Source organism: Nilaparvata lugens, chromosome 12, assembly GCF_014356525.2.
Source record: "Nilaparvata lugens isolate BPH chromosome 12, ASM1435652v1, whole genome shotgun sequence".
Classification (NCBI taxonomy): domain Eukaryota; kingdom Metazoa; phylum Arthropoda; class Insecta; order Hemiptera; family Delphacidae; genus Nilaparvata; species Nilaparvata lugens.
In genome coordinates, this window is record NC_052515.1 from 7344686 (window position 1) to 7371228 (window position 26543).

The 26543-nt window shown below is 32.2% G+C and overlaps 2 protein-coding genes across 3 annotated transcripts in view; one reads left to right on the forward strand and one right to left on the reverse strand.

Annotated features, from left to right (window-relative positions):
• LOC111049637 overlaps positions 1-26543 on the reverse strand; it is a 52767-nt gene that overhangs the window by 24331 nt on the left and 1893 nt on the right. Inside the window, exons 3-12 of the mRNA XM_039438837.1 lie at positions 23206-23316; positions 21776-21877; positions 20086-20220; positions 18978-19109; positions 16341-16538; positions 15564-15626; positions 14367-14411; positions 13380-13541; positions 5585-5773; positions 4084-4167 (exon numbers count right to left, since the gene is read on the reverse strand). Of these exons, the coding sequence (XP_039294771.1) occupies positions 4084-4167; positions 5585-5773; positions 13380-13541; positions 14367-14411; positions 15564-15626; positions 16341-16538; positions 18978-19109; positions 20086-20220; positions 21776-21877; positions 23206-23316 (1221 nt within the window). The remainder of the gene's footprint in view (positions 1-4083; positions 4168-5584; positions 5774-13379; positions 13542-14366; positions 14412-15563; positions 15627-16340; positions 16539-18977; positions 19110-20085; positions 20221-21775; positions 21878-23205; positions 23317-26543) is intronic.
• On the forward strand, positions 604-3294 carry LOC120353805. 2 transcript variants are annotated; one of them, XM_039438843.1, is made up of 3 exons: positions 604-743; positions 1201-1568; positions 2718-3294. In XM_039438843.1, exons 2-3 carry the CDS (start codon positions 1207-1209, stop codon positions 3115-3117), a joined length of 762 nt encoding a protein of 253 aa, XP_039294777.1. In that variant the 5' UTR covers positions 604-743; positions 1201-1206; the 3' UTR covers positions 3118-3294. The 2 variants fall into 2 exon arrangements, with proteins under 2 accessions (XP_039294777.1, XP_039294776.1); XM_039438842.1 differs by lacking the exon at positions 604-743 and having other exon boundaries at positions 914-1568.

Here is a 26543-nt window from a genome sequence, read left to right on the forward strand (position 1 = left end):
CGGTGATCATCATATTGATGTACATTGATATTTAGTAATTGCTACAAAGGTGAACGTATTTGGTGGGAGTATTTCAATTGTACGTACATAAGGCGTACAGATTAATATTTCATTATCATAATAATAGTACCCCTATAAGAGAAAAAGTATTTCCAAGAAAATTATCATTCTCAAGATATACATGGCATGATATATGAATTAGCATCACTGTAAATTAGCCTATATGGAAATGATGGTGTTTGGATTGAAATTTCAATCAATACTTTTTTAAGCCTTTAGAAACGGTTTAAAGGCGTTTAGATAATTATTATTATACTTGTTTACCTATTACCTCTTACTATTATGGTCTTTTTAACTCCCAACTTAATTATGGACTTCGACTGTAGGGTAACAGTAGCGAGATGAAAAAGTATTCGTATGGCAGAAAAAAGCTATTCGTTGCATAGTTGGCCTGAAAAGTGATGAATCTTGTAAAAATAGCTTTATCGAACTAAATATTATGACTCTTCCATCTATGTAGGGGAGAGTGGGGCACTATTGGACGGGGGCACAATTGGACATGGCCATTTTAATGTTGAGGGAATTTTTTTCCCCTTTCCCACACAATCACACCTGGGACAGTCTCATAATACTGTGGAAAGTTTGGTTGTTGTATCGCGAGGCGTTTAAAAATTATAAAATAATTTGAGTTTTTTGCTGAGAGTGAAGTGATTTTCCAGTTGCACGGATTCTATTTTCCAAACGTAAGTATTGATTTCAAGATTTCTAATGCTTTTTTTTTAGATAACTTGTTCATTCAGTTACCCATGCCTTGGGCTAGGATTGAGGTTATGTCACATCTGTTCTCACAACTTGCATTTTAGAATACAAACCTACCATGGGGCAGTTTTGGACAAATATTTGGGGCACAATTTTTTATAAAAAAATCACTGTATCGTTTTTATTGATTTTATAATGTTGATATTCTGAACTGAACATTTATTCTGCATCATTTGGGGACCAAAAATTTATGATCCAAAAACTAATTTTGAACTAGCCTAGTTTTCTAATAAAATTTCAAAATAAATCTACCATCAAGTGCTTGAACAGTTTTCTCATTTTAATCATTTAGGTAATGATTATGTTCATGTATCAATTCATGAATAAATGAATAAGTTGTGTAAGTGCTCCGTGCTCATATATTTTGTTGGATTTTTACAGGTTAAAATGGTCAGGAAGTATCAAAAGAAGACTGACAGATTGGATATTTCAGAAGAAGCCATCGTGCAGGCCCTCAACGATTACAGAAATGGGAACTACCGCTCTATTAGGGAAGCAGCAGAAGCACATGGACTAAAAAAATCAACGCTTCATTTTAGATTAAGTAAAATAAATAAAAAAGAAAATGAAGGACATAAACCTGAGGACATCGATTTGGAAAAAGAGCATGAAGACTTACCTCAACCTGTTAAGTCGATTACAGTAGAAGATATGGCTCCAGTTTACAATTCGAAATATTCACATAGGCAGGTTTTTACTCCAGAACAAGAAGCCATGATTGTGGACTATTGTATTGAGAGGTCAAAAATCAATTTCGGCCTCACATATTCCATGACAAGAGAACTTGCCTACAAGTATGCTGTCGCCCTGAACCTCAACGAGCGCATTCCTCAGAAGTGGCACACCACCAAGTCAGCTGGAGAAGAATGGATGTATCACTTCATGAAGAGGCATTCAGATCTTTCCCTTAGGCAAGCTGAAAACACCAGTTTGTCTCGCAACACAAGTTTCAATGCACACAATATTGGATTGTTTTTTGATAATCTCGAAACTGTGCTTGCAAAAGTGAATCCCCCACCTTCAAGAATAGTAAATTTAGACGAAAGTGGTATTAGCACTGTATTAGAGGCACCAAAAGTAATAGCAGCTAAGGGTACAAAACAAGTGGGACAAGTAGTATCTGCAGAAAGGGGAGAGCAGATCACCTTTTGTGCCTCCATTTGTGCTGATGGAAGCTATTTACCTCCAGTTTATATATTTCCAAGAAAACGGCCAAACTTTGCTTACATGATAGGTTCACCTGAGGGCTCCAAAGACCTGTATTCCAGCAATTCAAACGGCGCCTTGCAGCCGAATACAACATCTAGCTATCCGAAAATCCTGGCCACACAATCAGCATCAGAGAAATTCCCAAACTGAGTAAAAAACCGTTTATTGAGTCTTTCACTGAGACAAATATTAAAAGTGGTTTTCGAAAAGCAGGCATCCAACCATTGAATCGCCATATTTTTACTGGTGAAGATTTTAAAGGTGCAAGTGTGACTGATCGCCGCCCTTCTACATCAGCTTATCCAGACAGAAGTGTGCCAAGTATGCCTACATCTTCCAGCATAACATCTACAATTCCTGCAACTGATTTGATCGAAATTAGTACTGGAGAGCATTCAGAGATGGCACCTGCAACCCCTCAACAAGAAAAAACAAAGACAATAGCTCAATAATTTCCCCAGAAGACGTAATGCCCTTCCCTAAATATGTACCAAAAACAAACCAAAAACCAGGACGAAAAAAGGTCGATCACGAATTTTGACTGATACACCTGAAAAAGATGCTCTTTTGAAACAAGCAAAAGAAAGAGAAGAAAAGCGCTTGTTGGCTGAGAAACGGAAGCTGGAGAGAGCAGCAAGAAAGGGAGATAAAAGATCAAAATTTGAAGGTAGGGTTATTTCTAGAAAACTTTTCCAAATAGACTCAAGTGACACCGACGAAGACGTTCCAAAGTATGATGATGGAGGAGACAGCCCTTTCTCAGAGGAAGAAGATGATTTTGAAGCTCCATTAAATGACCAATCTTTCAATGTAAATGATTTCATTTTAACAAAGTTTCCCACCAAGAAGACAGTGTACCACTTTATTGGACAAATAGAAGAAGAAAATGAGGATGGGTTCAGTGTTAAATTTTTGAAAAAAAGAGAAAACTCTCTAAAGTTTTTTTTCTCAGACAGCCCCGAAGTCAGTATTGTGGACCCTACTGACATTTTGTTCAAGATGCGACAGCCGGATATCACTGGAGGAACATCACGAGCAGCCAACTGCTTTGTTTTTAAAGAAGATTTGTCACTATATAACTTCAAATAATATGGAAAATAGTTTGTTTTTGTTTAGTTTAAAGTCAATTCAGTTTAAAAGACAATTCAGTTGAAAGGAGAATAAGTTTAAAGACAATTCAGTTTAAATGATTATTTTTTTCTAGTTTAAAAGTCAATTCAATTTAAAAGTAACCTAATTATTTCAGTTTTAGGTGAATTTTTGAAAATTCCAACAAAAAAAATTATCCCAACAATATCCTATTGGCTAAAGCAGAGAGTATCTTAATCTTACTGACATCAATAACTGGACTGGTAATTGATTTGTAATCTTAATTTTTGTAATATGTTTGACTGGGTCGCGTGTTGCGCCCTCACAAAGTGTCAAAGCCTATTGTATAATATTATGTACTTATTGGTCAATGAAAATTCTTATTTCCTACAGTTACGTTGAAAAGTGGCCATTGCTGCACTGATTACAGAACGCAAAGAATCACTTTTCCGCTCTAGTGCGGGAAAAAGTTTTCTGCACTCCAGATTTGCAACATGGCAACGCAAAATACTTAGTAGGTTATATGGAGCAACAGTGCAGCAAAATCAAAATGAAGTTGGTAACAGTGACTGGGCTGCTATAGTGAGCAGAGGTGCAACGAAGCACAACGCGCTAATTATTATTCATTATATATATTATAACCAACGACAACGAGGACTTAAGGATTTTAAGATTAAGGTTTTTATCAATAATAAAATTACACAGAAAAACATTTGATGCATTTCAGGCAATTTTACCCATAATTACCCACTTTTCATATTCAATGGTAACTGTAGGAAAAACTTAATGTGAAATACGTGCGCAAAGTTCCTCTGCTGCACTCAAGAAACCATTCCGCCCTCGCCTACGGCTCGTGCATAAACGTTTCTTTCGGTGCAGCAAACTGACACTTTGCGCACTAGTTGCACAAATAACTATTCTTATTCTTGTAATTTTATGGATGATTTCATATTTTCTATAGCTTACATGGTTCACAGCAGAGGGATCTCCTTTAGTCATAAACTCCACGTAACCATAAAGTCTATTGATCAAGTCTATTGGTAGTGTTCCCTGTAACAAACAGATTTAGTATTTTTATTTAATTCAATAATTCACTTATTGAATTCATATGAATGTTTTCTCATCATTAATTTTTCTCAACAGTACAATAGTAAATTCGTATGGCTTTTGTTGGTGGGGAGTCCCTTGCGGGAAGGTCCCACCGCCTGAGTATAATTTAAGCCGTCAATGGGCCTTACGAATGTCATACTTCAGCCGGGACCGACAGTTTAACTTGCCCATCCGATAACATGGGAGTGATCTGGTTAAAAAACTTTTGGTAATGAGAGGGTTTGAACCCGGGATCTCTATCTCTAGAGCGCTGCTACGCAAGCACTCTATCCACTAGACCACGGATCACTCCTCTCAACAGTACATGGGATAATATTATAACATCCTACAAACATTTCTGTAGAGGATGATGAATTCTATAAGATAACAGATCAAGTTTGCAGTTATTGGAAATGTTTCTGTTCAGTAGTGAAGGTGATACTGTGAAATATATCCTTATCCAATGGAAAACTTCAAATTTTCACAACTAGTGTTTCAACAATAATCAAGAAACTTGAAAACAAGAAATGCCTAGTTGTAATTTATTAGTAAGAGTTAATTTAATAAAAGAAACTTGTAATTTTATGAACCATTAACAAATAGTTCCAAACTACAACTAACTAAAAAAGAAACTCACTTATAAAAGAAACTTGTAATTCTATCAACCATTAGCAAATAGTTCCAAACTACAACTAACTCAAAAAAGAACTTATAGAAGAAACTTATAGAAGAAGCTTGTAATTTTATCAACCATCAACAAATAACTAACTTTATCAACCAAACTACAACTAACTGAAAAGTCACAAGTGACAATCATGTCTATTTGTTTTCTCTATTCACGGATTTGATAATTAAGTGTAATGATAATTCATAATTCACCTCCTATCCCATATTAAGTGTTCTAATAACTAATTATGAACATTTATAATTTATCTCCTAATTTTGGATTTGTTCAAGAAGCATTAGCACTACGGTTTTGTAAGCAAAGTTTAACATTTATACTATGAAGTGTTCAACCGATTATAATTAAAGTGGATAATACCTTGGAGAAAAAATAGCAAAAGAAGATATCCCATGGTATAGGACGTTTATGTTCCAAATTTCACTGTTAATTCAAGCCGATAATCCCAGTAGTTAATTTTCGTGATGTTATATACGCTGGTAGTCTATCATACTGTGCCGTTCTTACACTATCACCCCCCCCCCAAAAAAAAAAAAAACAGTAATAAAAGACAGTAGTCGACTTGAGTTAACAAAATATCGGCTTGAAATTTGAAACATAAACGAACTATACCATAAAATATCTACTTCTGCTATCTTTTTCTGTGCCTATACTAAGAGTTTGAATGAATTGATTAAATTTTTTGTTCAAACTTACTTTGTTGATAATTTGCTGCAAATAATCAACCACAACAGGCCTTGTCACAGTTATGTCGATTTCTTCAGTTTCAACAATGATGTCCTCTTCTGGAATAAAACTTTCAATGTCCGTAACTTCAGTCTCATATGTAACAGTATCAACCAGTGGTAATGTATCTAGAAATGCTGTATCGGATCCTGATAGAACCTGAGATTGAAAAGAGTTCAGACGAAAAATGTGATTAATTTGAATCCGTCAATTTTGTATCATTTCATTACAAATTGATCAACAAAATATTATATAATAATCAACTATATAATACTAGACTTGAAATATTAAAATGGAAGCAACAATGCTCAAGAAGTTTTCAAACCATATTATATGAAAAAACCTATGAACGATAAAAAATGTATATTCAATTCAAATTTCAAGCAGATTATTCTTAATTGGAGCTGATAGGTTCTAATATCCTTGATGTATTTTAGTATGGACTACTTGGAGGGATTTTACTTTAATCTAGGTCTAATCCTTCTTCAACTTTTCAAAGTCACGACTAGTGTTAGAGATTATTATTCACTCTCAATTTCATTTATATATTTGGGGATATTTTAAAAATTTGGTTTAAATTCTTCAATTGAACGACAAATTAACTGAAAGAATCTACTGAAATCAATTGAAGGACAATAATTCTTCAACTGATTACACGACAAATATCAATGCTGGATTATATTTTCAATTGTATAACTGATAATAATAATAATATCGTGTGACCTGGCTGGCTCAGGTCTGGTGTCAGAGTTTTCAGGTCGCAGCTGATCAATTTCAGGGTCTCTGACATGACCTAACGACTGCTTTTGTGGCAGCCGGGACCGACGGCTTAACGTATAATTGATTACTCATTGTATTTTTTCAATTTAACCAACTTGTAAGCTGTTAATTTGTGCTTTTAATATTGGAAATGTTCAACTCAAATCGTGTTAGGCCTAGTTGGATATGAATTAATTTGATGGAAATATTATTCAGGATTATAAAGTACAAGATGAACATCACGAGATCTATACAGAAAAACAAATATATTTTCAATTAAGTTACAGGACTTGGAAAAATGAGACATATGGTACATAATATATTCTATTTAATAAACGATTTATTTATAATTTGTTAACCCTGCCTCGGTGACATTATGGAACAATGCAACAAACATTTACGATAATAAATTCTCCATCAAAAAGTTATCCGTCTATTGATAACTCTGACATTTACTATAAAGTTCCATAGATCTCGAATTGAAGATTCGATTTAAATGTGAGAAGAAAAATGTAATATTACAAATACCCCCCTCTTGACATAAAAAAATTTTACTGTTTGAAAAATTAAAGAAAAAATTTACATTGACCCTAATGAAAATTGTTGAAATTTAAATTCGAGAACAGTAACAATTTTTTCTAGAAAAACATACATGTCATCCAAAAATATTGAAAATTATTATAAAAATTCATCAATAGCGTTTGTTATATGTTTCCAAACATATCTCAAAATATAGAATATCAATATTACTTTTGATTTAGCTTTATAATTTAAAGAAAAATATCTCAACAGAAAGTTTATATGTAAAGAATAGTTTTTTGAAATTGCACACAAATTTAATAGATAGAAAAATTTAATTTTATTGCATAAAAAAAAATTTTAGTATGTTGAATAAAAAAAATTATTATTATTATTATTTTTTTTTTTTTTTTAAATGAATTGATGAATTGTTACATTTAATTTTCACATAAAATTTCAATAAATCAAAAATGTTCATTTCTTTCACTATTGCCGCGGTTGATTTTATTGATGCACATTTTGGAAAACAGTCCGTTAAGGCACTCAGTATGATTTTCAGTTAAGTGTGACTCCAATGATGACGTTAAGTGTTGGGCTGATCTGGTGCACGAAGTGTTGGGCTGATACTTGTAGTCGACTCTGCATACCAAACTCGATACTGGGACATCTCAGTTAGCATTCTTCATGTTTGTAGTAGACAGCTGCATTCCAAACTTGATACCGGTGACATCTCAGTTAGCATTGCTTCATGTTTGTAGTATACGGCTGCATTCCAAATTCAATACAGAGTCACATAATTTTGTATCATATTATAATTATACAATGTACATTTCAGGCTTGAAATGACAATGTAATTCATTTTTTGGAAAAGAGATAGACGCTGCATACAGGATTAATTTAGGTGAGGATTAATTTAGGTAAGGTTTGGTTTTTTGATATTTTCAGCTTTCAAGGTTTAGAGTTCTGCATACAGGAATAATTTAGGAGAGGATTTTTTGAATCAATTCTTTCATGATACTGTGACTGTTCTTCTGAATTCAAAGTTGTGAATGTGAACATGGTTGGCAATTACCTCCAGGTAATGCAGTAGTGTTGAAGTTTGAGATACAGAGTCAGCAATAAGCATTGGCATTGCTATTGGCGTATGCTTTGGTGTCGGCTTGGCATCGGCGTTATATTGGCATTGATGCAGGCATTGGCATTGGCATTGGCGCAGCATTGACATCAGCACAGGCATCGGCGTTGATTTTGGTATCAGCATGGCGCAGGCATTGGCGTAGCTATTTGCATGATTTTTGTTGTGGCATTGGCGCAGATTTTTGCATTTGGCGTTGTATTAGTGTTGGCGCAGGCATTGGCATTGATTTTTGATGTTAGCATTTTTGATACACCAACCCCAACAGCCATTAGCCGTTTTCACACCGATATTTCGCCGACACTACATACAGACAGGATTTACTCTGATGGATAGTATAATAGGAGGCTGCGGTTTATAACTGCGCGAGGTCTACTGTTCACAGTACTACTAGTAATAATCTATCATATCATTACCCACGCACCCAATCACAAGTATAGTTTATACTACTTGTTATACTTAGCATTTGTACCTGCTTATATGTTCACCACTCAGGAAAGAATTCGTCATTTATTTTCAAATAATTTAAGTGAGTATTAATAATTTAATCATTATTATATTATAAATATTTAAGAGAGAAATGCAGAGACAAATGCTTGCTGGAAGAATGGAAGGAACAAGAATAAGAGACCGCCCTGGCACACGCTGGCTGCAGGATGTGGAGAAGGATTCAAAGTACTCGGGAGTGAGAAATTGGAAGAGGCAGGCATGTCAGCGAGATTATTGAAGGCAAATTGTCGAGGAGGCCAAGGTCCACACAGGTCTGTAGCGCTTCGTAAAAAAGTGAGTATTATAAATATTATCAATTATTAATTTATTTAAAATTTAAAAAATTAACAAATTATTGAACCAAATTAATTTACCTGATTCAGAACCATTCTACGTTCATCGGTTGGGATGGAAGGCATCAGTAGAGGGTCAGATACTATCTCATCAATATAGGACGGCAGCATTACCAAGATGTCAGCATCAAGGGCAAGAGGTACAAATGAGTCCTGGAACAATTCTAAAAATATCTCAGTTGTCGTTCAATTTATGGGAGGGTCAATCAATATTATTTAAAAGGTAATAAATAATTAGGGTGAAATACACTGGTTTATTGTGAATTGGAATTATTTCATTTACTTATTTCATTGACAATCACAAATCATAATTATAATATAATATGATTGGGAGAAGACAAGAGGCATAGCCCAATCCGTCTTCTCCCAAATTATTACAAATAAGTTTCAAAAAAGAATGAGGTTGAGATTCCACTTTTCATTTCAAAAAGACCAATTTCCACTTCAAAACTAATGAATAAACTGAACATTTAAAATTTTGATATTTAAAAACTAATCAAAAACAAAAATATTTCACTCAAATCTCTACAAATTGGAAAATTTTGAGTAATTTTGCAAAATTTTGAGCCAGAAAAGAAACTTATAGATGGCACTCATATTTACAACGTGTAATGTTACATTAATCATAATTTTTATTGTTTGACAGGCTATATCCAGGGAGTTGGTGTGAAGGTGAGATTTGCAAAAATTCGAAGTAGGCTACCATAATTCAACGTATGTAACAGAAATGACATTGAATGGTACTAGTAGTCTTAATTCAGCTTGTGTGTTAAAAAATTAATGCAGGTACATTATAAAATAAAATTATAGTACCCTTTAATATTTTTGGAACAAAATATTTCAAATTATTATTTATTTCACAGTTTTGAATACTAAGTAGAAGGAGTTTTGTTATCAATTCGGATCTTAATCTTTCTAGATTCAAAATTAATTGTTTCAAGTGTTTGTGTTTTGTTTCAATGTGGAGATTAGTAAAGAATTGGAAAGTCGCACATAACCTTTATTTGGACAATTTATTTTATGAAATTGTGATGAAAAGAAGTTTTGGACTGTAGTCTGTTACTTTGTCCTTAAGTTGATTGTAAATGATGAATAAATAAATATTAATTAAATAATAAAAAAGAGTACAAATTGTAACGTAACTACTAGTTTCGGTGATCATCATATTAATGTATATTGATATTTAGTAATTGCTACAAAGGTGAACGTATTTGGTGGGAGTATTTCAATTGTACGTACATAAGGCGTACAGATTAATATTTCATTATCATAATAATAGTACCCCTATAAGAGAAAAAGTATTTCCAAGAAAATTATCATTCTCAAGATATACATGGCATGATATATGAATTAGCATCACTGTAAATTAGCCTATATGGAAATGATGGTGTTTGGATTGAAATTTCAATCAATACTTTTTTAAGCCTTTAGAAACGGTTTAAAGGCGTTTAGATAATTATTATTATACTTGTTTACCTATTACCTCTTACTATTATGGTCTTTTTAACTCCCAACTTAATTATGGACTTCGACTGTAGGGTAACAGTAGCGAGATGAAAAAAGTATTCGTATGGCAGAAAAAAGCTATTCGTTGCATAGTTGGCCTGAAAAGTGATGAATCTTGTAAAAATAGCTTTATCGAACTAAATATTATGACTCTTCCATCTATGTACATTTACTGTAATCTGATTCATGTTGAAAAAATATAAAAATGATTTTAAACAACACTATCATCAGCATGCACATCTAACTAGACACAGAGATAACATAGTCACGCCTTTTTTAGACTGAGCAAATCATTAAAAAGCCATAGGTATCAGCAATATTTATTGTTTAACAAATTGCCGCGCACAATCAGGATCCTTCCAACAAAAAAAATTTATCCCAACAATATCCTATTGGCTAAAGCAAAGAGTATCTTAATCTTACTGACATCAATAACTGGACTGGTAATTGATTTGTAATCTTAATTTTTGTAATATGTTTGACTGGGTCGCGTGTTGCGCCCTCACAAAGTGTCAAAGCCTATTGTATAATATTATGTACTTATTGGTCAATGAAAATTCTTATTCTTATTCTTGTAATTTTATGGATGATTTCATATTTTCTATATTTCTAATTTCTAAATATTTATAATATTTCTATTTTCTATAGCTTACATGGTTCACAGCAGAGGGATCTCCTTTAGACATAAACTCCACGTAACCATAAAGTCTATTGATCAAGTCTATTGGTAGTGTTCCCTGTAACAAACAGATTTAGTATTTTTATATAATTCAATAATTCACTTATTGAATTCATATGAATGTTTTCTCATCATTAATTTTTCTCAACAGTACAATAGTAAATTCGTATGGCTTTTGTTGGTGGGGAGTCCCTTGCGGGAAGGTCCCACCGCCTGAATATAATTTAAGCCGTCAATGGGCCTTACGAATGTCATACTTGAGCCGGGACCGACAGTTTAACTTGCCCATCCGATAACATGGGAGTGATCTGGTTAAAAAACTTTTGGTAATGAGAGGGTTTGAACCCGGGATCTCTATCTCTAGAGCGCTGCTACGCAAGCACTCTATCCACTAGACCACGGATCACTCCTCTCAACAGTACATGGGATAATATTATAACATCCTACAAACATTTCTGTAGAGGATGATGAATTCTATAAGATAACAGATCAAGTTTGCAGTTATTGGAAATGTTTCTGTTCAGTAGTGAAGGTGATACTGTGAAATATATCCTTATCCAATGGAAAACTTCAAATTTTCACAACTAGTGTTTCAACAATAATCAAGAAACTTAAAAACAAGAAATGCCTAGTTGTAATTTATTAGTAAGAGTTGATTTAATAAAAGAAACTTGTAATTTTATGAACCATTAACAAATAGTTCCAAACTACAACTAACTAAAAAAGAAACTCACTTATAAAAGAAACTTGTAATTCTATCAACCATTAGCAAATAGTTCCAAACTACAACTAACTCAAAAAAGAACTTATAGAAGAAACTTGTAATTTTATCAACCATCAACAAATAACTAACTTTATCAACCAAACTACAACTAACTGAAAAATCACAAGTGACAATCGAATGAATTGATTAAATTTTTTGTTCAAACTTACTTTGTTGATAATTTGCTGCAAATAATCAACCACAACAGGCCTTGTCACAGTTATGTCGATTTCTTCAGTTTCAACAATTATTTCCTCTTCTGGAATAAAACTTTCAATGTCCGTAACTTCAGTCTCATATGTTACAGTATCAACCAGTGGTAATGTATCTAGAAATGCTGTATCGGATCCTGATAGAACCTGAAATTGAAAAGAGTTCAGACGAAAAATGTGATTAATTTGAATCCGTCAATTTTGTATCATTTCATCACAGATTGATCAACAAAATATTAGATAATGATCAACTATATAATAATAGACTTGAAATATTAAAATGAAAGCAACAATGCTCAAGAAGTTTTCAAACCATATTATATGAAAAAAACCTATGGACGATAAAAAATTTATATTCAATTCAAATTTCAAGCAGATTATTCTTAATTGGAGCTGATAGGTTCTAATATACTTGATGTATTTCAGTATGGACTACTTGGAGGGTTTTAGCTTTAATCTAGGTCTAATCCTTCTTCGACTTTTCAAAGTCACGACTAGTGTTAGAGATTATTCACTCTCAATTTCGTTTATATATTTGGGGATATTTTAAAAATTTGGTTTAAATTATTCAATTGAACGACAGATCAACTGAAAGAATCTACTGTAATCAATTGAAGGACAATTCTTCAACTGATTACACGACAGAAATATATGCTGAGTTTTTTCAATTCAATAACTGATATAATTAATTAGGTACTCATTGTATTATTTTTAATTTAACAGACTTGTAAGGAGTTAATTTGTGATTTCAATATTGACAAAGTTCAACTCAAATCGTGTTGATTGAATATGAATTAACAATTTGATGGAAATATTATTAGGGATTATAAAGTACAAGATGAAAATCACGAGATATATACTGAAAAAACAAATATATTTTCAATTAATTTACAGGACTTGGAAAAATGAGACACGTAATATATTTGATCATTTATCATTCATATTCATTATCTTAATAAAATAATCTTGATCATTATAATTGGCGTATAATTTCAATTATTTTGGTTTACTCAATTGTTTTTTGATTGAATTGATATTTGTTTCTGTTTTTCAAAACACGAATAGAAATCAATACCGAATTGATAAATGTTTCATCAATTTATCAATATCAAATATTCTTTGATAAATGAGATACGAGATAGAATAACATTGGATGAGAGATGGGCATTATAATAGAATATCTATAAGAGTAGGCCTATATTGTTTTGGAACCTTTTATCTATAAAAATTTGGGATAGATAGTTTTGGGCTCTCCAAATTACTCTATTTAAGTACTCTCCCAATTATATTGTATTTTATGAGACTCAGTTAATGAATTAATGAATAAAATAATATTTGAATAAGACTAACCTGATTCATAATGAAAGCGAGCTCATCTTGTGGTAAGTCTGAGACCAAATTTGGATTGGATAGAAGTCCAGTGACATAGTTCTGTACTGATACCTCTGTGAAATGCATATCGAGGTAAGAGGGATCCACGACTGGTTCTTGGATTACTATTTGTGATATGTCCTGCAACATGAATAAGTATTTGAACAAAAACAACCAAACTTATTCGTTATAAAAAATTATTCTTTCTACAGATGGAAATTACTGAGATATTGCATTTACTCAAATGCTAATAAATTTATAATTATTATTGAACGAAAATTCAAATTAAATGCTGTAAATCATCACAGAAACTTCTACTACTGCAAATATTCACAACAGGGTAAACAGCTAAATGGAAATTCGATGAGCGTAACTATTCAAAAATCATTTGTCATTCCCGGGCTGACAAATAATTTTTGTATAGTAGCGCTCACCGAATTTCCATGAAGCTGTTAACCCTGTTGTCCATATTTGCTGTAGCAAAGGTCTTCGGGGTGATTTACAGCATTTAATTGGGATTTTCGTTTAATAATAATAAAATAATTATTTAGTGAGATTGTTTTAGTAGAGTATCACTAATATTGTAAAATCTAGCAATTTTGGAAAAGAATAATTTTATAAAATTGAGCTTCACTGACAAAGGCCTAGTTGCACAAAAGCATATTTAATTTTAATGATGATTAAACAATGAGAACCAATCAGAGAAGGAGCCTTTCAAAAGAAGGCTTTTCTGATTGGTTCTCGTAGCATTATTTACAGTTAGAATTTAAAAGGCTTTTGTGCAACCGGGCCAAAGTCTACTAAATACAAGATTCTATGCATTCACGCATATTCTTAAATGCATCACTTTTTTCGAAAAAAATCATTAAAATATGAGAAGTCGACTACCCTAGTTCCCTACCAGAAATTTCATTTCTATTTTAATTTATTAATTTTCAAAAATTGAGACACTTAAGATTCACTTACCTGCTCGTAAATGGTTTCAATAATTTCATCTTTTTGATCAATAACCTGCAACTGGAGAAAATTATTGGGATTTTTTCAACAATAAATACTGTAATAATTATTACAGTATACGTAAATACAAATTATATTGCATCATCATTATTATTCTTAATAGTACACAGTATTTTCTTGGGCTATTCGATAAGACTCATAATTTAATGCTCTTTATATTTACTCAATATATTTAACTAAACCCTTCAACTTATATTTATAATGATTATTAACAAATGAGAGGTTATTATTACTGTATAATAATTATTTCAAATATCCAATAAAAGCTATTTAAATAGAGAATATATATGAAAGTTTAAAATAACAGTTTCAAAATAAAGTTTTATTGAGAACAGATGTAGGGTGTGAATTCTAAACTTGTAAGTTATAATTTTGTTGGTGACGTGTCTGTAACGTTGGAGGTGTCTCTGTTCTGACTTGTATTTTGGCCTGTTCTTTCTCTCTAGAAAAATGGCTGGCTACGTGTGTTGTTGTAAAATTTTGCTCTGAATCATTTTCGTTTATTAATGTTTTAAATTGAGTTTTAAACAATTTATAGTGTTCTATTTTGTTCGTATATTGCTATTTGTGTATTCAAGCCAATAGCCACTGTTTTTCAACTGTAAACTAGATAAGTATTTTAGTTCGTAGTTACTCTAAATGATTAGGCTTATAAGATATAGTTCTTTGTGTATTTGTATAAATTCATCTGAAGATTATAAGTTCATTTGCTCTGAAAACTGGATTTCTCATTCATAGGCGATAGATCCATTCATAATTTATCAAGAATCTATTTCATTGGAGCCGACAACTATCCTTAGGTTAATAGGTGTTAAATGCTATTCCAACCGATTTAAGGAAAAATTGGTAGCACGGCAAACTCATTATGTTCTGTAAATCATATCGTTTGTGAGTTTTCAAGAGTTTACAATTGATAAAGATCAACTATACAACGGAATATGACTCAATAACTGAGAATTTTCCAGGATCTGAGATTTTTTATTTGTAAATTCTTTGAGTCAGAACTTCAGGGTCACAAAATCTTGAAAAATCAAGAACATCAAAGTAGGATGGTTAAAAAAATGATTGCGTGCAGAGAAAAAACAATTATAAAAATATATGAGAGAGTTTGAGCCTACATGAAATGAATCAAATGTATATACTTACATCTTGACTCAAGTAATCAATATAATCGACTAGTTTATCCATCATTTCTGTAGGAAGAGCTTTCTGGAACAATATAACACGAAAATAGAATATTTAAAAAACAAGAAAAGATTTCGAATGAAAAAAGAATTTGTCAGACAACGCCATGAAGAGTCTTATTGGCACTATCAATTAGGCTATCACTTATAATATAGAAAATAATATTTTCCTACAGTTTCCTTGAAAAGTGACCATTCCTGCACTGATTACAGAACGCAAAGAATCACTTTTCCGCTCTAGTGCGGGAAAAACTTTTCTGCACTCCAGATTTGCAACATGGCAACGCAAAATACTTAGTAGGTTATATGGAGCAACAGTGCAGCAAAATCAAAATGAAGTTGGTAACAGTGACTGGGCTGCTATAGTGAGCAGATGTGCAACGAAGCACAACGCGCTAATTATTACTATTATATATTATAACAAAGGACAACATTTTTATTCAATTTGACAATAAATTAAGGTTTTTATCAATAATAAAATTACACAGAAAAACATTTGATGCATTTCAGGCAATGTTACCCATAATTACCCACTTTTCATATTCAATGGTAACTGTAGGAAAAACTTAATGTGAAATACGTGCGCAAAGTTCCTCTGCTGCACTCAAGAAACCATTCCGCCCTCGCCTACGGCTCGGGCGTAAACGTTTCTTTCGGTGCAGCAAACTGTCACTTTGTGCACTAGTTGCACAAATAACTATAAAAAGGTTTTTTGATACTGACGAATATTTTCTCCTACCTGTTCAATAACTTGCTTCAGGTATCTCAGTATTTTCTTCTTCAGAACAATTCTGTTCTTCGTAATCGTAGTTTGCTTTCTGTTGACAACCATCTCTGTTATCAGCTCCTCTTCTGAGGACGAAGATGAAGAAAGAGACATGAATGAAGAGCCGGTCAATGGAATTTCGAAGAATGTGGTGTCTGATAGTGTAAAAACCTGTAAGAAATATAATAAATAAAACAGGTTTTGTTTCATAGAAACATACAGGGATAACGCTTTATTTATTCTTTATTCATTTATACGATAAGTGCGTCATAAAAATGATAAGGAGAGGGAAAATAAGGTAACCTTGTGCTATTCTTCTCCCAAATTTAGATTACACATGGTCCGAAATATCTTCAATTCACATAATTTTCAGTCCTCAAGTATTTTCACTACTTTGGGTGGATAGTGTTGAAGTTAAAAAAGTTTTTGGACTTCAAAGGAAAGCAATCAGAGTTATGAGCAGTTTTACCTCCAATGCTCTTTGTAAAATGTATTATTTTATTGGAACTGGTTTTCTGACATTGTCATCGCTATATTCATGTTTGGAAATTCTCTGTTATGGACACAAAAAAATCGGAACAGAAGTAAGATGCAAACAAGAAACTGAAACACCGTCTTAAATAATGTCAAAACAAAATAAGTGGCAAAGGTAGAGGGGATCAAAGAAGGTTACTGAGTGAATAAAAATATAAATCTCAGTACCCTTTCAAATTATTCTGTCACAACATGTTTCGGACATTCATGCCATTTTCAAGACTTGATTGATTCCCGAAGCATGTTGTGACAGAATAATTTAAAAGGGTACTGAGATTTAAACTTTTACTCATATTAAAAATAGCTCTAAAGAAAAAATACAATAAAAGGTTACTGATATTTTTGGGATAATTCATGTATTTGAGTTTCTTCGCTTACTTCTAGCTTCTACCCCGGTCGTGTGTTAATGAGAAGGATATTATTTTATATCCTTCTTAGAGAATCGACAATTATTTATTGAAACACCGCCGATTTATGAAGTTACATTAAAATTTTATATTATCGTTATTCTAATTGCATTTAATCTTCATTCTCATTGATTAATTTTTTATACTTTGTAAAATTCGTTGAATAATTAGCTTTACCGTCATTCAATGTAAATTAGTGTATAAGCCAGTAAATATTGAAACATACATAAATAAAGAAATCTAATCTAATCTACCCTGCCTTTGCCCCACCACTATGTACTGACTGATTTAGATAAAAATTATGATTTGAATATAAACTATTTACTTTTTGAAAAAACATTTTATTTATTACAAAACACATTAATTACAATGATAACTCTGATTTGCACTCAGACGAGTCTGTCCGTCTTACTCGAAGTTTGATTTAGACCTAACTAACTGGCACTCTACTAGATAATCACAACTATGCTGACCAAACAGCTAGCAGTACAATAGAGTGGTTGTATGCAGTTTTCACTCATATAACTTACATGCATTACTTTCAAAACTCCCAGCTACCTTCTAGCTTCATCGCTCCACTAAGTTTTGACCCCAAGGAAGTGTTATAATATGACTAGACTCACTACCTCCGTAAACAAAGCCATAGTGCATGACAGGAGGTTGATGGTAGTCAGCACAGGTGCTCCTACACCAGTAAAAACACTAGCTGATATATATCAGCTGAAATCAACACACTTTGCCTCCATGGTACACATTGGGTAACGCTGATTGGACTAGCATATAATGGCGGTCAGACAAACTTATGTTCTCCTGACCAAAAAGTGCAGAACATATTGAAGAAATTGAAAAAATATAGTGTATGTGCAGACATTTGAGACTCATGAGCTTTATATGTGTTGAGTATCTGCCATACGTTAAATAAATAACACAATTTTATTGGTGTAGATACCCTACCTGTGTTGATGTCACCAGAATGCACTATGGCTATGTTTACGGAGGTAAGTGGCTCACAGACTAGACAGGGAGGTTTTGTGGCAACACAAGACTAGATAACAAGACTAACATTCAATCAATTTGTAAATAATCTACTGAGAATACTGAAGCCACAAAAAGTCATTCCTTCAACAATGAATCAAAATGAATTTCCATGTGAAGGGCTTGAATATCATGAAATATTTAACATAGGATTGCCGATTTTAAAAACTGAAATATTTTTAAAACTAAAAGCGTCAGTTTACAAGCAGAAGGCATTAAGTCAAAAATTATAGTTTTGAGAAAAACGATTTTGAAAGTTTGCATGTTTACTCTAATTATCTGTGTTATATGATAAGATCTGTGTTACTGGTGAAACACACCGAGTCGACTTAATGCGTTTCTCTTGATCAAGAATGTGCGGTAAGTTTGAATGAAATAACTAAGTCCTCTTAGTGCTTTTCTCTTGAAATAAAACAACACAACCTGTGTTGATGCTTTTTTGAATCAGCTGTATCTATGGGAATATCAACATCAGAGCTTAGTGCTTTTCACCAGTCGAAAGAGCATCGAAAAATGTACCACTTAGTGCAAAAATCTCATTTTGTCCATTTTTTGACTTAGTGCATTTTGCTTGTAAGCAGGCGTAAATAATTTCCAACTGATTGTTGAGAAAAACTGGCAAGATCTTACTGACCTTGCTCAAAAAATCGTTCAATTGTGCTGGTGGTATATCGCACTCCAATTCTTGATTGGTGATCAATTCTTCAATGTATACTGGTGCTGCTTCAATTAATTCGGGGTTCAAGGGCGGTGGTTGGAAAATTATCTAAAAAAAGTTTCAAATTTACAATAATATGAACATAAATGATTATACAACATATATACCGGTTGTCCAGACACCAGACAGCATTAGAACAGCTCAATATTATTCAAACCAATCAATACAAATTATACAACTTAAATAGGTACCGAATATCCAAAATGCATTAAAACAGCACAATATTTTCCAAACCAATCGAGGTATGAGACTGAACACAGACCTACAGGCAACAAATCACAGGAAATTGCTTACCTTTTTTGTGTCATCAAGCAATTCTAATTCCCACCCCAAAGTTAAAGGAGTTGCAACTCAAGAATTGTAAATTTGAATCCCTATGGTGAGTTCCACGTTATAATGGCAGTGGATGATCATAGGAGAACAGCGTTGCCAATACTTTACCTTACCACTGCCTTCTATATAGAGGATAGGTGATACTAGTATATCTAATGTGATATACTGTTCATTCTTGTTAAAAATGATCAATTATATTTTATTTCTAAAAAAAATATACTTTTAATGATTAAATAATAGATTTTCATAGTTGAGATTATGCTTTCTAATATTTTTCTAATATAAATAAATTATTTTGTTGATTAATTATAATTCTACATTGTTAAAAAATTATCTGGCAACGTTGCAGAGCTGAGGAAGAATAGCGTTATCTGCCTTGTCCAATGATAGACAAGGATAACTATACTATTGTTGATCAAATACTGCCATTATAACGTGGACCTGGTTATAACTTATGATAGCCTACGTTATTTCAAATAACACAGTCAGGGAGGAAAAACGAAAAGAAATATGAGTTCATTTCTGTCCTAGATTCAAGATCAGAGCTGAATAAATTGCCACGAATCTTGAAAAATCTGGGAAAATTCCTTGTACATTTTTAATAAAATTAGTTATTACATGAAAGTTACTAATCAAGTATTAACATCAACCTCGGCAGAAATTAATATGAATCATAAAATATAATAATTACAGGTTCTAGTAGAGGTGCTCTATCCGTGATGACGACTGTAGTAGTTTCTATTACATTCTCATTTCCCAGTACAGGCAAAGGAACAATTTCTTCGACTGTTTCAACAATCTCAACCACTTCTGTATCCATAACTACCTGAAAAATTGAAGGAATAATTTTATCACAGTAATAAGATATTGAAGAATCTATCATAATGAAATAGAACCGAATAATTGATGTCTTTCACTCTACTTGAATTGTTTTATAAATACAGATCCATGTTATGAATGCTCAACATCATCGTCAGTCGCAGGCTAAAAGACTAAGGTTCAAGGCTCTAAGTTGCATCTCGAGATCTTGAAACTTGAGTTTAAGGTTCTATAGGTTCAACCTTCAACTATATGTTTATCTGTTAAGGAGTTCCGCCTTAAACAAACATTCTAGCAAAATACACCGTGTCCCACGAAGAGGTTTACACGTTTAATTTTATATTACGTGCCCATTCATGCACCGTTTTTTTTTTTAATTTTACACAGTTTACAAAGTAGGTTCTAAAAATATTCTAAGAGAATTTCAGCTCCTCAACCTTCAAAGAAACAAAATGATGACATATTGAAAATTTTACTAATTTGCTTCCTACAAAAACTACTTTCATGAGTTATTATCTGAATTGTTGACTACGTTGCGGTAGTCTTGCCTCATTTGATGGTACCAGAAATGGATCAAGAAATCTTCCAACAAGATGTTGCTCCTCCTCATTCCGCAAATCATGTCAATCAATTACTAAATGACGAAATTAATGACCGTTGGATTGGTTGTGGAAGTGATTTTTTAGATTGCCCAGATTTAAATGTTTGTGATTCTTTTTATGAGGTAGGCTACTTAGCTTCAATAATGATGAGGAACTGAAACGATCAATAGAAGAGGAACTTCTCCGGATACCGCAAAGTCTCTTTGTAAGAGCTTACGAATCATTTCTTAAGTGCTGTTATCAGTGTGTTGCTGTGGATGGGCTCCAATTTGAATAATTTTGGACTTAAGAGTGCAACAATAAACATTTTCATGAAAACAAAAGACACCCTTTCAAAGTATCGTTTTTCAATATGCCGCCATTTTGTTTCTACGTAGGTTAGGGAGTTGAAATTTTCCCAGAATATTTTTAGAACCTATCTACTTTGTAAACTGTGTATAATTTTTAAAAGTTCGGTGCATGAATGGGCACTTGATATAAAATGTAACGTGTAAACCTTTTCGTGGGACATGGTGTATATTAGGAATGATAATTATTGGTAATATATCAGATAACATAATTCAAAGGTTTATTTTAATCATATCTATCTATCTATATATATATATAGTAATACTAGTCTTGTATCAAGAAAATAACAGATCGGTGCATATAAGATGTGTACATAATAATGTATCAGTGCATAATAAAAAATGATTGCACTTGTGATGTCTTCTTGAGGTGGAATCACTTTTCACTACTTTGAATTTCACTTTGCACTTAACATAGAAACAAGTATTTGGGATTTGAATTTTGACAGTTTACAAGAGACCAAATCTAGAGATAGAGCAAGTTGGAAGTGACAAGTGACTACCTGATTTTTACTTTTTGAATATTGTATTTGTTAAAAAAGATTTATATTGATAAAGATTAATAATTTTTATTATTGATAAAAAAGATTAATAAATAGAATAAAAGACTCACATTAGGTTCATTTCGTATAGTTTCAGTTTCAGTGATTAATGTTTGTAGGAGCATCGCCATTTGCGGTGACTCGGGTCCGTAGGTTGAAATTGTTTGAATCATCTGAAAATATAACAAATTCTTAGTTACCATTGTTTTCATGGTGTTATTGCCTATTTATTTGAATATCTTTCATGTAAAAATGAATGAAAATAACACTAATAAAAACATCCACACTAAGAAACCTATTTGGGAACAATGAACTAAGATGGGAAAGAAACAAGCAAATAAATATAAGAAAAAAACAAAGGATTGAAAAATGAAATGAAATTAGTAACTTCAATTGCAATAGAAGGAAAACTTGCTATATAAGTGATAGTTGGTGATTAAGTCTGTGCAAAGGCTAAAAATAAACTTTTTACACGTTACAATATTTTTCAATTTTTTTTTATTTGTATATCATCAAGCTATTAAAATGAAAAAGTTTTCTCAGGAATTTTTTTTTCTGATCATTACTTTTTGAGATATGTTTAAATACGCCTAAAGTTTAAATTTTTGGAACAGAACATTTTTAAACTCGGTGAGAGATAAATCCATGAGATTTAGAGGAAATATTCTTCATGGTATTGTTGATCTAGTAAAGCAAAAATGTTCTGTAAATATCAATTTTTGAGATAGTTCTTCAATTCACTAAAAATAACTTTTAGTTGAGTTATTTTTGGTAAATTGAATAACATTTCCAAAAATTTATATTTTCAGAATTTTTTTTTACTAGATCAACAATACCATGAAGAATCTATCCTCTGAATCTCATGGATTTATCTCTTACCGAATTTAAAATGTTCTGTCCCAAAAATTTAAACTTCAGTCGCTCATATCTCAAAAAGTGATGATCGGAAAAAAATGTTTTCCTGAAAAACTTTTTCATTTTTATAGCTTGATGATATACAAATCAAAAAAAATTGAAAAATATCACGAGTAGAATAGTTATTTGTATATCTAGAGTGAAAAGTGCTGTTTTTTCTCCCTGAGGGAAAAGTTTGAAGCCCGAGGCGAAGCCGAGGGCAACAATTTTCTTGAGGGAGAAAAAACATTTTTCACTCGTGTTATACACAACATTTTTCCTCCATTTTATTTAAATGGAGTCATTTTTCCTCCCAAGGGAGTTTTTCTGTTTTTTACTACCGAGAGCGAAAAAGTGACACTTTAGTATTATGTTTCAGGGAGTAAAGTAAGTACTTTAGACATTAGGTGGAGGAAAAGTTTATTTTCGGGCTTTGCACAGCCTTGAAGAAGCAATGTATGTCCAAGTATATAGGCTATCAATAATCATAAAAAAGAAGAATACATACAGTATAGCTTGCTACATCAGTGATAATTGGTGATTAATGTATGTCCTGAATATATATTTCAATCATCATCTGAGAAAGTGGATTGAAATAATAGCCTACCTCTTGAAGCATCAGGGGGGCATCATTTCGTTGTATAAAATCAGTCCAACAAACAGGAGTACATGTATTAGCTTCATAGATTTTTGTTCCTTGTACTTGTACAATTGTTGTCTGAAAATAATATAGAAATATTGACAGTGAATAATGACATACTATTATGACATTTGTGAGATATGTAAATATACAATACTTTAATAAATAGGCTATAGCAGGTGCCGTGAACCTAATGATAACTGATAAACAGCAGTACACAGATACAACAGTAGTATGGTAGTCTATTATACTAGTAGTTCTGCGAACAGTAGACCTCGCTCATGAATACAACTTTCAAATTAATGAGAAGGGCCATTATGAAAGTACAGTATATTGTGAAGATTTAGCAATGTCATATATTATTTTTCCATTGAAAATGCTAGTGACACCGGAAAATTTTTCCAGGGACACCGGACTTATAAATGTCTTTCGATGAAGTAACTTCTTATTAATTTGAAAGTTGTATTCATGAGCGAGGTCTACTGTTCGCAGAACTACTAGTAGTTTTCCAGAAACTACTCGTCTATGGAACAGGGAAATTTCGTGTTGAAAAAGGGAAAAATTGTGCAGTCAAGTGAGACGTTTTCTACAATAAATTAATAAATACAGCACATCTTAGAGCGGCACGAGTTCTATTATAGAAAATGAGAGCCAATTTTTTTACTTATATTTATTTTGGGCAAGATTTACTCTCAACATAATGTAAATACAATGATCTTTCATTTTGAAAAAATAAAAATGGCTGTATCTTGCAAAATAGCGGCGCTAGATACGAACAAAGTAACCTTCTTGTCTGCGGTTTTTCAAATAACGAAAAAACCGGAGGTCTTATCAAAAATCGTTATACATAGGTTTCTGCGCCTTGTTTCAAAGAACTTGTATACCAAATTTCATCCAAATCGGACAATAACTGCGACTGTAACTGCGGTACAAACAAACAAACGGACAAAAGCTGATCGAGCCGAAACTAAGACCTCAGCTTCGCTTTGGTCAATAAACCATTTAGGCTACATGGTAACATGGCTCTCGAGGTCGATGTAGGCTGAGTAAGGCTCAGAACTGATATCCTAATATCGCTATTGAAATGTTCAACATGCTGCCACCATCTGTGCGTCATTTGAGTGACAGTGAGTTTAAGAGCAGACTCAAGTCCTAGCTGCGTGCCAGACCATACTACTCCTGGAGTGAATTTTTTCAGGAGTCTATAGTTGATATATTGGGGAGTCCGATCTCACTAGGCATCAAACCTGCAATCTATGTAGAAATCAATCTGAAAACATATTTAGTTAAATCTAAATTAAAGACCATCACCGTGTTTAGCCATCTATGCCATTATGTTCTATTTTTTGACGTGACAATGTTGTCAAAAACTTTTGTGTGAAATATGTATATTGACGTGATGACCTACACAGCGCATCTGGCTGGCTAATGGTCCTACGAATAAAGATTTGAAGATTATAGTAATATTTCAACAATTGTAACAAATATGTTAGCCAATATGATTATTTATAACGATGGTAAAACGCTAAACTCTATTGATGACATAAGTAGGCCTAATATTCTTAAGGTACTGTCATGTTAAAAAATATTATAACAACAGCATAACTGTTATAGGAAGAGGTTTCACCATTTTAGGACAACGTAGAAATTTTGTAGAAATGAAAGATTAAAGGTTTAATCATAATTTGTGAAAAAGAATTCTAATCAACATGCTAGGTTATCAGAAAGCCAAGTGACTTCAGCAAGAGAATAGCTATACTAAAGCTATAATAAAATATTTCAAAATTACAATCTTCTTGGATTACTGTCAATTATTTTAAGCTATAGAATATTAAGGCTCACCATGAATACTGTTAGCACTTCTCATAGATAACATTAGTGGTACAGTTAACCAATAAACAATGCAAAAAATTTATAAGCGCTCAAATATAAAAAATATCTCCTAGCGAGAATTAAACCCATATTTATTATACAAACAGAAATAATATTCATTAACTGCATTTCTAAGCTAATCTACTTATGTATTGGTTAATTTACACAAAAAATTGCGTTCTTCTTACCCTAGCTCCCAACCAATGTTGATCCAAAAATAACTCTTCAGGTTCAAGTCAAAGTGAAACATAGCAGCGAAGTAGTTTAATTTGCATTTGAAGTGTTCAAAATGAATAAAATTAACAAATGTGTATAGCATAAATAACTTGGAAATGTTTGATAATATATGTTTGGAGTTGCTTTTGGATTTGGAGGTTAGCCGTTACGTGAAACATAACCTAAATTCAATTCAAAATTCAAATCAAAGCAAAAATTGACTGGAAACTGGATTGTAATGGAAAAAAGAAACGGTTCCATGGAATGGAACAGATGTTTGTAAATGAGCGGGTAGTTTGAAAAAGCGGTAGATTCAGGGTAGGTGAGGTGTTTAAATAGTTACTGAATTTTGCATATTATTTTATAAACTAATTGGGAGGGTAGCAGATATTTGATCACATTATGTGACATTATAATCTTGATACGTAACATTTCAAAGAAATAGTAAATCTTGATAAATAGTTTCAACGAGAATATTAGCCGAGTTTTAAACCTTGAAAGAGCTAACTTGATACTTCAAAATTCTCACAAGATTTATCTTTTAATATAGCTTATTATTAAAAACAATCAAGTTTGAGTACCGTATGCTATTTTAGCTACTTTTAAGTTTTACAAGTCTCACATTTTTACAAATTTGAAAAATTCCATCTACAGATCAATATTTTATAATATTGCAGTGTATCTGATGATTTATTCCATAATACCTAACTTCATGTGTTAAGAGTGTTCATGTGTTTTATAGTCCATAAGAATACACTAGACTCAAATCACATAATAGAAGGAATAAGCTTAGTATTTCTATTTATTTTTTTCTACTTTCATCTTTCTTATTAAAGATTGAATTCTATATTAGAAAATGAAACATTCCTATGGATGATGGAATTTATTCAGTCTTCAATTCCCGGTTGATGACCTCAAGTTTGGAGATTTAGTTAGGGATAGCAAGATACACTGTGATTAGCGTCCTCCTTATTGTACAAAAAAGTTCTATTTCATAAAGGAATGTAGCAAAATATTGGTAAATGTGATAAGAAGAGTGAGAAAGACTTTTATGGTCTACTCTATTCAATAAGTAGCCTATGGAGATTGATAAAACTACTTGTTATGAATCTTAGGGGATTAACTATTGCAGTTATAGACGTCATTGAAATTAAGTTCATCCTCAAGAATTTATAGATTATGCAAAAATCAATATCGATACCTAGTTATTATCAAAC

What these genes read in the sequence shown, in the direction of transcription:
- LOC120353805 (XM_039438842.1), top strand. Translation starts at nt 1,147, where the DNA reads ATGAATAAGTTGTGTAAGTGCTCCGTGCTCATATATTTTGTTGGATTT. An exon ending in TGTATTGAGAGGTCAAAAAT is followed by an intron (nt 1,569 to 2,717) that starts CAATTTCGGCCT and finishes TTCTAGAAAACT; the next exon opens with TTTCCAAATAGACTCAAGTG.